At 43.7% G+C, this 12,534-nt stretch overlaps 1 protein-coding gene across 1 annotated transcript in view; it reads left to right on the top strand.

Moving 5' to 3' along the window:
• Window positions 1–12,534, top strand: part of spel1 (DNA mismatch repair protein spel1) — a 122,422-nt gene that overhangs the window by 71,137 nt on the left and 38,751 nt on the right. The window contains exons 15-16 of the mRNA XM_084598698.1: window positions 7,402–7,516; window positions 11,558–11,613. Of these exons, the coding sequence (XP_084454824.1) occupies window positions 7,402–7,516; window positions 11,558–11,613 (171 nt within the window). The remainder of the gene's footprint in view (window positions 1–7,401; window positions 7,517–11,557; window positions 11,614–12,534) is intronic.

Raw genomic sequence — 12,534 nt, 5'->3', positions numbered from 1 at the left:
TGTGGGTCCATACGCTTCTCGCCGTGTACGTAGAGTTTTTCAATGTATTGCTTCTTTCCTCACCGCTGAGGCTTACGAAATACTAGCACACGGTCATTTTGTCAGCCAAGAAGGCGCCTTCAAGTGACAATAACACGGCCTTGACAAGCTTGGCCATAGTGCCGCGGTCGAGCTTTTTGCCTACCGTGGGATCGCTGACGAGAGCAGCGCCACCTCGGTTGTCTTGTTTGTTTGTAAACATGAAGGAGGTCTATAGGAAAGCCGCGTCATATATAGAACTTAATTTCAACGGTCGTTCGACATATCGAACTCCGCACCACGCACTGGAAAATATGCCTTCCCCAAAGACGATCGCATCACCCTGGGCCGTTTGCCGCGTGATGTTTTCAAGCCACGCGCGGAAGGAATGAGAGGGGACAGTTCGGCGACGGCTGGTCTGGGCAGCGCCGCGCCCATTCCCCAAAGGCGCGCATCTGCAATTATCGTTTCTCGCGCGCCAACACATGACGTTTGCAAGCCATGTGCGTGGGTGTGCCCATCCTTTTGCCGAGCTATCTCTCTCCTTCAGCACGTGCTACGCATGCGCCAAGCCAGCTCAGCCCGTTTTCAGACAGGCGTCGGATGTTTTCTGCAGCGTTTGTTGCGAACCCTCTGCGCGCGGCGGCTGACGTGGCTATGGCGTCTGCGGACGTTAAAAAGCGGCAGCTCTCTCTCTCTCTCTTTTTTTTTTTTTTTGCGAGTCATCCTTTCTTATTCTTGTGCTGTTGGACGTTAAGAAGCAGCAGATTTTTTTTTTCTTTTTTTTTTTTTTTTTTTTTTTTTTTTGCGGGAGTCGTTTATCCTTGCATGCATGAATCAACGAAAGCACACGTCAGCTGCTGCGATCATGAGGCGTGATAAATCAAACCAGGCTTGTGCAATCAAGCCTTCACGGGCACTCTGCCAAGTTCGCTCCCCGTCACCGCAGAAGCTATCGAAAGATAAACGCGCCCCGACGTTATCTCTGCGCAACATCTTGGCACACTGCCAAGGAATGAGCTGTGGATGAGAGGACCGAAACGGAGTGACGCGCACCATCGACATGCAAGCGAAAACGCTCGCGATTTCTGCCGCGGCGACACAGAAACCTTGTTTTGAGCTGCCGCAGTGGCTCGAGCAGCGAGAGGGACGCAGTTCCAACAAGTTTGAAATTTTTCGCTCTGTCGCTGCCGCTCGTCGCTGAGATCGCTTGCCTGTGAGCGAGCTGGCCTTAACGCTTTTTTTTTTTTTTTCAAATTCTCGGGTGCAAAAGTGGAGGTTGGGTTCATTATGCGAGTGGGTTGATTACGCAACAAATACGGTAACGTTTTTTCGCATCATAAGGGCCGTCACAAACCATTTTTGTATATCGAATTATCGTTAATCGAACTATTTCGCGATCCCCTTCGAGTTCGATATATCCGGGTTCGACTGTATACAGAAGAAACCACTCAAAAAAAAAAAATAGAAAGATCACTTATTGCAAAATCATGCCGTGACCATCAAGGAACGTGATTTCCTTTTCTGACTAGTTCATCGACAAAGTCTCGATGCACACAGCTGCATTCTTGCATTCAGTTCATCCACCAACTAGCCTAAGAAACAGCCTTGCTGGGAAATTCCATCTGTGCCAGAAACCTTCCATCACCTCTTGCCACATTTTGGTTGTTGGCACCTAGAATAGTAATTGGCCACAGCATCAAATACGCCGTAATGAAATCGAAGTGATTTAAGTAGAGGTCACGCAATGCTGCTGGTGATGGCATTTCAGAAGGCATTCAGTAATGGCAGCATTAAAAATTAATGGCAGTAATGGCAGCATTAAAAATTTCGCATCTGGCTTCGTCTCCCAAGGACATTTTCAACCAGTAGCTGACGAATTTTCAACCACTCCCAGAGGGCGCCACATTTTGTGAAAAAGGCTGATTCTGCTCGTACACCATGTACCATGCCGTAAAGGAAGGGAGAAATTTGAAACAGTAGTCACCCTCTCTACTCGAAGCATCATTCACCGCCACATTCGCAACAAATGCATAGCAGAATGCGACACTCAGACTTTCGCCTTTCACCACTTTAGTCGCCAAATGTCTCGTAGTTTTTTCATTTGCATCACAGTAACTTTGTGAACACCTGCAAGATGATTGACTGCATTGGAGATTAAACGGAAGTGAGAATGACGGTTATTCCCGGTTTAGTGTAGTGCTTTCACTTTGTGCACACTGTGGGAAAGCCCTACTCACAAAAGGCATGGTCTCTGGGAAAGCCCTACTCACAAAAGGCATGGTCTCCCTTTACAAAGCGGCCCCGTCGTGTTTTGGGGGTGCTTCACTGCGCATTAAAAGTGGTCAAGCATTGCAGTGCAGCATCCCCAAAACATGACGGGGCCATTTTGTTACGAGAGCCTTTTCTGCCCTTTAAGGCCGCGTGGTCAAGCTTTTGCAGTGAAGCGTGCAATGCGGTGGAGCTGCGGAGAATTTGAAAAATCCAAAGGTCAGTTTTTCGAACACAAATACGAATTGAATAACAAACATATTCGATTCGTAGTCAAAATTTCGAATATTGGCACACTTCTGGTTCCATCACATTGTTTGATCTCTTGGGATTTTTTTTTTCTCTTTTTTTCTTTTTTAATTTATGCCTTCCAACTTGGTAGTGATAATGCACACTTGTCAGTGTGAACCTGTTTTCTTGAGACAGCCCTCAAAGTGCATCACAGTATCTGTGGAACACGATCATCGGTGCACTTACTGACCTTTTTTCTTTTCTAGTACTCGGCAGGATATGCAAAACGATTTAAATAATTTCAATAGTCCGAAAATTCATCGTTAAAGAAAATCGCTTTTCTGCTGATAAGCGGTTTCAAAAGTCACGAACTGATGTTCCCCGTGTTTTACTCGCAAGGAATACTACATTGCGCTTGAGCCAAAGTCATGTCGTCACTGCCTCACATCATCGATGCTAGATTGTGCGACGTGAGTCATGCCACAAAAGTGCTGCAGTGCATGCCCTACTTTTATGTGAAGCAAGAACACATACCGGTTGCATACAGCAGTTGCAAAGACAGACGGAGAAGCCACCGGAGGAAGAGGGTGCTTCAGACTGCATGTCAGCCTCCACACTACCTCTGCTCTGCTTTCCACACAGTTGCATGCTTTTCTCGTAGAGTCCAACATTGATGGGGAAGACTTCCTACGATCATCTGTTGCTGGCCACCTTCTTGGCAGGGAAAGTGTAATAATGAATTACCTGGCAACAATGAGGAACAAATACTTTAAAAGCTTGTTGATATGTTCTCTAAGAAATGCAGAAGAAAACATATTACAGTAAAGTCTCGTTACAAGAGACACTCAAGGGACCCAAAAAACGTGTCTCTTGTAACCAAATATTCTAAAAGCATTGTGTTGATCAGTTTACTGCGCATCAGCATATACAGTGAATTCTTGTTATAACGAACAGTTAATAAATTGGAAAATAGTTTGCTTTATTCATAATTCGTAATATAAAATTTCATAGAAAATACATGCAAGAGCAGCAAAATTCAATCAGAGAAGGCACAGCAACTCGGAGGGTGCCTACTTGGGTCACATCCATTTTCTTTCTTTACGCGTAAAGAACTGCGTTATCGCGACCTGCTTTTTTGTGTTGATCGCGTTCTGTATCACGCCCTGTTCCACAGTTTGCAAACACTCAACAAGAGCAAACCCACTGCTCTCAGTAGCACTGCAGTGGCAGCGCAGTAAATCCAGTGCAGCAAGCGCTTCTTGTGAAGTCGGAATGTTCTCGTTTGCAGGGTGAGCCTGAGCTTCGTCTGTGCAGGACGTTCAGAAACTTTCACAGCGATTTTGACGTCCGTCAGTACAGCCGTGGTTGCCGCGATATCGTCGTCGCCTACAAAGTCTTCTACAGTCATTGTTGCGGGCATGTCACCAACAAAACGCGAAAAATCTTTCCAGGCCTCATCGAGCTTGCGGAGCTCTGCTTCTGCTTCGTCGGGACCGTCCCCATCATCACTTAATGTACGGGCTTCTGCTGGAACAAAACCTGCGTGCCAAAAGCAGTTGGCAATCGTTTCGTCTTTGACGCTGTCCTGTGCTGCTCCTAGCAAGTCGATCTTCCAAGTTCTGCTTCATACGAAGCTTCACGAGAAGAGTGTCAATCAGTCTCCTCTTGTAAACTGCCTTGAAGGCCCTGATTTTATCTCGAGCTTGGTCGTTAACGTCAATGCTGCTCTTTTTTTCACGTTCACCGCCATCACAGCACTACGCACACCCGCGCACCACACTCCACACGACGACCGACGCAGCCTCCATCGAACGCTACCACGGCCACGCCGTAACGCCGCTGCTAACACTAAAACGCGAAAGACGTAAAAACCAAAAAGGCAAAAGCAACATTCGATCACGCCGCTGCTGAAGCAGCGCTGTCAGCGATTATGAGATGCGAACGATTTCTCATGGCCTCCGAGATCACCTCCACACAATCAAACGCGTGCGGAGGTAATCTCGGAGACCATGGATTTCTTTGGCTGTCAACTCTCAATGCCGTCGTGGCATCTGTGGCGCTGTCAGCGCCTGCGAGGTAGTCCTGAACACTTGCTGCGCCGCACAACACATTTGTAGTGTAACGAAGCCTGTCTCCTGCTAATAAAGTGAGGCAGTGCTTGGCATCGCGAAGTTCGTAATATCCGTTTTATGCCGAACTGCGTTCGCTATGGGAAATTAAAAACACATGTGTTTGACAAAAATATTGCAGAAGAGTTCGGTATATTCAATAATTCAATATATGCGTGTTCGTTATATCGAGGTTTTACTGTAAATGCATTCACACGCATTAACAGGAAATTGTTCAGGAGAGCTTAAAGAAATTATTCATACTAGTATGTACTTTTGTGAGTGCAGAGTGTATCCAAAATTCTGGAGGTTAAGCACTTCACTTTGCAAGCCTTCCTATTGCTCTAATACCTTTGAGGCACTCTTACATGCTCGTCACACTCAGATGATTCACAAAAAGAAAGACATCAGGAGTCTAAGCTTTCATCTTGTGATCAAATTTTAACAGTGAGGAGTTAAAAATGCTGAATGTCTTTCATCCATTTTGATTTGCTTCGTAGGTAACAGTAATGCGATGCTGTATTGACTTTCCAATCATGGAGAAGCGCTCCTCAGTTCCTGACATACACAACAAAGAGGACACTGATATGGAACAGTATTTAGCTAAGGGAATCTGAAGTGCATCATGTACGAGTTGGTACGTTCCAGATGCATTGCATGAGCATACCTGGGTTGTGTCTCTTTTAAATAGTGAAGAATTTACTCCACGAACCTGAAATAGTTGTCCTTAGTACTAACCGAGTGTCTCTTGTAACCATGTCTCTTGTATGCAATGTTGTTAACATGGCAGACATAGGAAAACCAACCAAACCATTTTCAAATGTCTCTTATAACCGAGTGTCTCTTGTAACGAGGTTTAACTCTGGGAAACTGTATGATCCGAAATGCCTGATTTTGAAAAATTTAACTGCTGAATAAGGTACAAAGGCATTTGGAATATAGACTTTCATTACATAAAGATGTAGATTTATAGACATCCAGTGCTACTTTTTTAGCTCTCACAGAATTCAGTCCGAATATGCACTGTCCAAAGCGCGGAAGAAATTTAGTAACAAATTTGTTTCGTAGAAGGCAATTATTAGCCCGGATCGCTTCCTTAGTTGTGTCTGAATTCTTTGCCACCTTACAACAGTGATATGTGGAGAAGCCATTGCAATGATTTACAGTCGCCTCATTTTTGCTCATTCCGCGTCCCCCAGACCCGACCCCCTCGTATGCAAGGTAGTAATTGTAGTTATCAAATGGTTCACAAAAGCTCTAAAGGCACTGCAAAGAAGCCATCATACTTTTCCTCATGAAGTCATGTTTCTGCGGGAATGAGCTTCTCGTATGTTGGCTGGTTCGCTTTTTTTGATGCTTCGCTCTTTTGTACCTAGGCACCGCAGGAAAGCAACTGTGGTGATTGAGCGCTGCTGATTCATTTTTCATGTTGCAAGCGCTTGGTAGCACATGTCCGGTTGATTGCAGAATGTATTACATGACAACAATTGTCAAAATTTCAAACATAATAACCGGAAAATCGTTTTATCCAGGAATGACAGGAGAAAAATAATGTAACGCTATGGGAGATGTTTTACTGCCCACGGTGGTTTTGAGCATAGGAAATGGGAAAGCGTATGAACTGAGAACATATCAATGATATTCTACTGTAGCCAAGCCTATCCAAGCCAGTGCTTCCAAATGACCTGGTTTAAATCCAAGATTGCGCCTTTCGTGGTACTGAAGAACCAGTTAGTTGTGATTGCAATGCCCGGTTGTGTCAGTTTTGGGTTTAGAAATCACTTTCTGTTGAAAAAAAGAAAAAAAAAAAAGAAGACAGCAAAATACTGCTCATGCATAATTTAGCCTGAAAAATTGAACTTTTGAACTGCACATGTCATGACTGTTTTTCTGAGGTGCATGACGGTTCTTAAGTGTAGTCCGGCATATTGCTGAAATGTGAATTATTGGAGCTTGAACTGGCTACTGATTTGTAGGGCAGATGCACAAAAACTAAGTGAATGATAAATGAATAGCGGAGTATCTATTTCACACAGAGTAGACTGGGCCAAGGATATAAAATGCATACTTTCTTTTGTTATACCCAAACAAATAGCACGGCAAAAATGCATAAGGGAAACTAACAGATGAGACATGCACCAGTCATCAAAAGATCTATAGATGATAGACCAATGTGATGTAGCATTACTGTTTTTGGACGTTTTCACTTTTTGGTCATTGACCCCTTTCCCAAGAAGCTCACCCCAGAAAAGCCAAGCACCAAGCCAGGCAAATCCTGTGCTCATTGAAAACTGGTGGGTACTTGACACAGCACCAGGGATCAAACTTGGTACCTCCCGAATGCAAGACGAATGCTCTACCACAAGGCCGCCGCTTCAGCCTTGAGTGCCAGCAAGATGAGCAAGGAGATTGATTTTGTTAAAAAAGACTGAAAATGGCCTTCTAGTATTTAAAGGGCAGCTGAAACACCTTTCGAAAAAAGTGAATTTTCTGTGGGTTTATATAGCTTTTAGCCCGCTGCACAAGACTATTGTGCTTAAAAAGGGCTCACATGAACGCAAACGGCAGTTTTTTTTTTTTTTTTTTTGAAGAAAACGAGTACCAATGCATCAGTGCTCCGAGTCCAAAATATCAGCAGGCTCTTGTATTTGATATCTGATCTATATACAGAAATTTCAATATTTGCACACCCCTAATTATTATGCACTGATTAACGTATATAGTGAGAAGAAGACCTACCGTTAGGACTCTTTCTCACACATTTCTGTTCCAGGGACTGGAAGGGGACTTCCAAAAATTCCTGGAAATGGTGGAGAGCACGCTGGACTTTGAGGCCATAGAGCAGGGTGACTTCCTGGTCAAGCCAGAGTTTGATGACGATCTGCGAGGTGGGTGTTTGGGTCTTCTATTGTAAGTGGTTTGCCTAACCCAGTGGTCAGGATCAGCTTAGATCGTATTTCAAGGGTTTGTAATGCTTGCTGCTATTGCTTGCAGTGACTGATATCCTTGGGCTTTCAGGAGCAGATTGTGACCTGGAAATCTCTTTCTGAACCAACTCTAGATCCTTGTGGATGTAGTGTTGCAGACAGATAAAGATGGCAGGCGTGAAATGAAAGCATTGCACTTCGTGGAGGCAGCGGTCATGGAAGGAGAATCTTATGGGCAGTTGAGAGAATATCACCTTGCGGCCATGCCCACTGAAGTGCTTTGAAGTGCATAGGGGTTAAATGACTAAAGAGTAAAGTTTGGTGCTTGACCAACTAGAAGTAGGCCTATAAAAAACAAAGCAAAAGACAATGGATTTGTGCACATATAGACACATGGTGTCGTACTATAGAAACAAAAGTGGCAGAGGCAGCAGCGTTTACTACACAGTAGTGGTGTTGTCTCGTGTGCTGGATGAACATTGTTCACTTGCTAGTATCATGGATATTCCTGTTATGTCTGTTCATGTGCGATTACCGTAGAACTAGTAGTGATATAATCCCTAGCCCTCTATCCACTGCACACAACTGGAAGAAGCAGCACAGGTCAGTGTTGCGCACCACCAACCTGTTGCATGTACGAAGCAAGAGTAATGGTCGTTGTGGTCAGGTCATGGGACATATATTGGTAACGCTGCCTGAGGTGAGAGGAGGTGCTGCGATGACAGTGCCTTGCGGTTTCATGGGGCAGTTGCTTCACTGTTTTGTGGCTCAGTCTAGATTGGGCCACTCCCATGCAGCACATCAGATGTTCAAAATAACTAGGCTGATTTAGGTTACAAAACAAGATATTGCTTAAATTCTTCAAATTACTTAGGATTGATCGAATATTTAAGGGAATCCCCCAAGGTGGAGTAGATCTCTATTAAGGGAGTAATTACTCAGTGACATCCACCCAAGCGCAGCCATACGGCTACAAAGGAAAGCTTTCTCAGAAGCTTCGTATTTAAAGAAACATTCGTTGTGATCCAGGGATCGAACCCGGCACCACAGCCTTTCCGGGGCAGTCGCTCTATCGACTGAGCTAACCAGGATGGTCAGCAGATCAGATGGTAGGGCGAGAGTGAATTGATCAGTATTATGCGTCAAATAATACTCCAATAAAAATTCTGAAAGTACTGTTTAATCTACAGTGCAGAAATGCGAAAGCCTGAGTGCTGCTGCTGTACAGGGGGCTTCACATTTGTTCTTATCATCATTATCAACTACATGCACCGTCATTATCATCACTACTGTTATCATTGTCATCACCAATTGCAGTTTCATTGTCATCGCTACGGTCATCCTGACATTAGACAAGCAGAAGTATGATATGCTTTCCACAATCTCGGGCGTGGCGTAGTTGGCTAAAGTGCTCAGCTGGGGGATCCGAGAGATGGAGGTTTAATTCTCGGTGGAGACAGAATTTTTAGTTTTTTGATGACGTCATTATGTCATTTGATTGACAGCTTTAGTGTGACCAGACGAATGCTGACAGTATGAGCCATCAAAGGCTTTAGCTTTAATACACGTCACTTGTAAGGAGTGTCGCGCCTAGTGTGCACGTCTTCGGCGATGAAATTCCTACTCTGGCGTGAAGCTGGAGCGGTGGTCACAATGGGGAAATTGATGATCAGTGATCGTTTTGTTTAGAAGTAATCAATCTAAAGCGTTGTAACAGCCTTGCTGTGGCTGCTAAAAAAAGTGTGGCTGTACTTGGGGAGATGTCAATGAGTAATTAGTTCTTATTACAAATTGTTTGGGATTTTGAATTGATCAAAATGGAATTATTGAGGGTTCACTACATATATTAGGGCTGTACAAATATTGTAATTTTCATAAATTTTATACAGGATTCCATGTACTAGTTTATTGTACAGAAAGGACTTGCATGAAAATGGGTGTAGCTGTCATATTACTGCTTAATACAGTAAGCTTTTGTTGATTCAGCCTTTAAGGGGCTAGGAAGAAATGCCCAAATTAATTGAAACTCAAATTATCAAATGGCCCCGAAAAAACTGCGAAAAACCGTTTGTATCGCAGCAATTCTATGTGATCAACCCCTGTTTGATAGATGTCTGCATTTGAGATGAAACCAGAGTAATAATGACTTTTTTTGCTCGTTTCGTCAAGTGCTTCATTTGGTGTACACTCTCGAGAAGGGAGTCTTCAATCTGCTCAATCTGCTCAAAATGTTCTTGTCACGTTTTGAGTATACTTCACTGCATAGTTCACGCGGTCAGGCATTGCGGTGAAGGGCGCAGTGCAGAGAAGCTGTAGGGAATGCGAAAATTTTCAATGTATTCAGTAATTTTCGAATATTGCGAAATTTCAAATACTATCGGTTTTTCGAATAGAACACAAATTCAAATCAAATAACAAATATATTCAACTTGTATTCGAAATTTCGAATATTCGCACTACCCTACTGTATATTAGTGTTCATCATATAAGGCTTATTGCTTGTACAGGTGCTGACTCAGCATTGAAAGTCAAGGGAAAAAAAGAAAGTTTCCTTCATTACAGCATGTTTACTAAACAAGCCTAGTTACTAGAAACTTCCTTAAATCTAATGGTGGCTCTAGCAACAACAACAAAGAAAAGGTGAACGTGTAGGAACAGAGAGATAATTCTCCAGACATGCTGTTCTGTGGCAAAACTGTTAGGCAGGCCAGCAAATCTTTGATGCTCCACCCCTGTAGCCATCTGTGAAACAAGCTTTTGGGCTGTTTGGTCTTTGGCCATGCTCTTGAAAAATCACTGCGGGGCAAAAAGCACGCTCACACTACGGAGAAACACACAGCACACAGACAAACACTGCATTTTTGATGATGCATCTGGCATGGCACGTTGTGAAGTAACTACTACTGGTGATCATTGAATTGATGGAAGGAAACACTTGGGTGGTGCAAAAGGACGGGCCTACTTTAGGAGAAATGCACTTCAGTAAAATGAGCCGGTGGATGGTTACTGCATATTTCCATGCGTTTTATGTTCCAAACATGAATGTTTCTTGCACCATAGCTACGATTAGTGTAGCCCTCCCTTCGTTTCCAAGAGAACCTATTGCCAAATTTTGATGCAAACAAAAGTCTGTTTGCTAAGGAAGCAGAGGCAAGACAGGCCGAGGAGGAGACGGTTTCAACTTCCTCGCCTCTTCCACTGTCCCCACCCCATGGTTTAATTTTGGTTTCTTTCCTGCATTCTCCTTTTGCATCTTCAAATGAAAACTGCATAAAAGTTTTTTTTTTTTGTTTTTTTTTTTTTGTTTTTTTGTTCAGATTTAAATCGACCTTCACTTTATGATGACGACTACGCTATGCATACTGAACACCTGTAACAAAAGCCTTCTGTAGCAGTATGGCAGTTTCAGAAAAATAACCATCAAAGGAGGCCATATGCTAACGTTGAATTGGTAGGTGCCACCCTCTGCTCTGTGGTTGAAAAGATGCTAGCTTTCGGGAGGCAGTGTTTGGAAGTGTTTGCACCCTATCCCACTTGCCCCTCGTCTTGACCTGCTCATCTGTTGTTAAATAGGTAGGGAGGAAAGTAGTGCGTACTGAAGGCCCCCTAATAATATATGGCGTGCATAGCACCACATTTGAGAAGCAGCTGCCCAGTAAGGATGATGGTAGCTTTTTGTAAAGGGGTGAAATTTTGTTTGAATATGACTCATTGTTACGCGTCCCAATTCCTGAAATTGGTGCCTAAAGTTTTCTTGGTTCCTGATGGTCTCATAAAATAGAGTCTCTGGTGTTTTTAAATTGTGGTGGCGCATTGACATAGGTGCGGTCTCTCTGTGATCGCGGGATATAATTTTGTTGCCACCGAGCTGACCGTGTGCCTTCTTGTTCGTTTCTCATCGCTTCTCAACTGGCAGGTTTCAATTTGCACTAATTCCAGTTCGTCGGGCAAAGGGTGGCACCCAGTTCACTGGTGGCTGACATTGGATGTGATCATTTTCAGCACTCCACGAGCAGTTGGAGACACTAAGGAGCGAATGCGAGGGCTACCTCAAACAGGTCAGTGGCTAGGCTGCAGCAGTGCACTTGTGCTTGTGATCTTGCGCTGAGAAGCTAACCAGGTTGAGCAGACTGGGGCATTGCTCCTTGTGTCGGTCACTGTGTATTTGCCCTGTTGCTTGCATTTTAATTGCATTCTGTATTTATGCCCTGTAGCGGCGCACTGGACTGTGCCTTCCCGAGCAGAATCCAAGGGGCCTACCAGTGACCTAATTGATTTCACTCCAATTGTATGTGTTAGCACTCAGTGTTCTGAGGGGGCACGTTGCTCGAAAACTTGCTTTGCCTAATATAAAGCTAGGTGATCAATGAGTAGTGTTCCACTTATAGAGTTTGATCTCTTTCTAGATCATCTTAGTTTTCAGAGCTTTATGCTTTCAGGTTCTAAATTCAATGTGTGTGTGAAAAACATGCATGCTTGTGCAACTTTTGAACATGATGGTATGAACAGCAGAGTACTGCCAAGAGCTTTTTTCTTTTTTGTTGCGATTTTTTGTCTGTTGCATCATTTTCAGTGGCCAGCACTTGAATATTTAAAACACTTTGAATCTTGAAACCATCGCTGCTTTCTATAAAACCTGTATAATTGCACTCTACACACATCAAAAATTATGCATGCCAAATTTGGTCTTGATGTGGCTGACGTAAGTACCCAGACGTTGTGCACAAAAGCCATGTTTGACCCAGAATGAGAAGCTGATAAAAACACTGGGAAGTTATAAAAGGGCCCTGTGAAAGAGCTTGATATCTACAGTGAAAATATCTTCTTCTTATTTGCTTCCTGAAAGGGTGATTCAAAGAAACCAGCCTAAGGGAGTAAAAGCATAGGCCTACTGGCTTGCATAACTGTGATCATGGGCAGTGCCGTGATTTGGCACATCACACGCTTGAAAATGTGTTGGATCTGCATCTCTCCTAAGC

Source organism: Amblyomma maculatum, chromosome 1 (genome assembly GCF_055883805.1).
Source record: "Amblyomma maculatum isolate TAMU_Amacu chromosome 1, ASM5588380v1, whole genome shotgun sequence".
Lineage (NCBI taxonomy): Eukaryota > Metazoa > Arthropoda > Arachnida > Ixodida > Ixodidae > Amblyomma > Amblyomma maculatum.
This window is presented reverse-complemented; position numbering and strand designations above follow the sequence as displayed.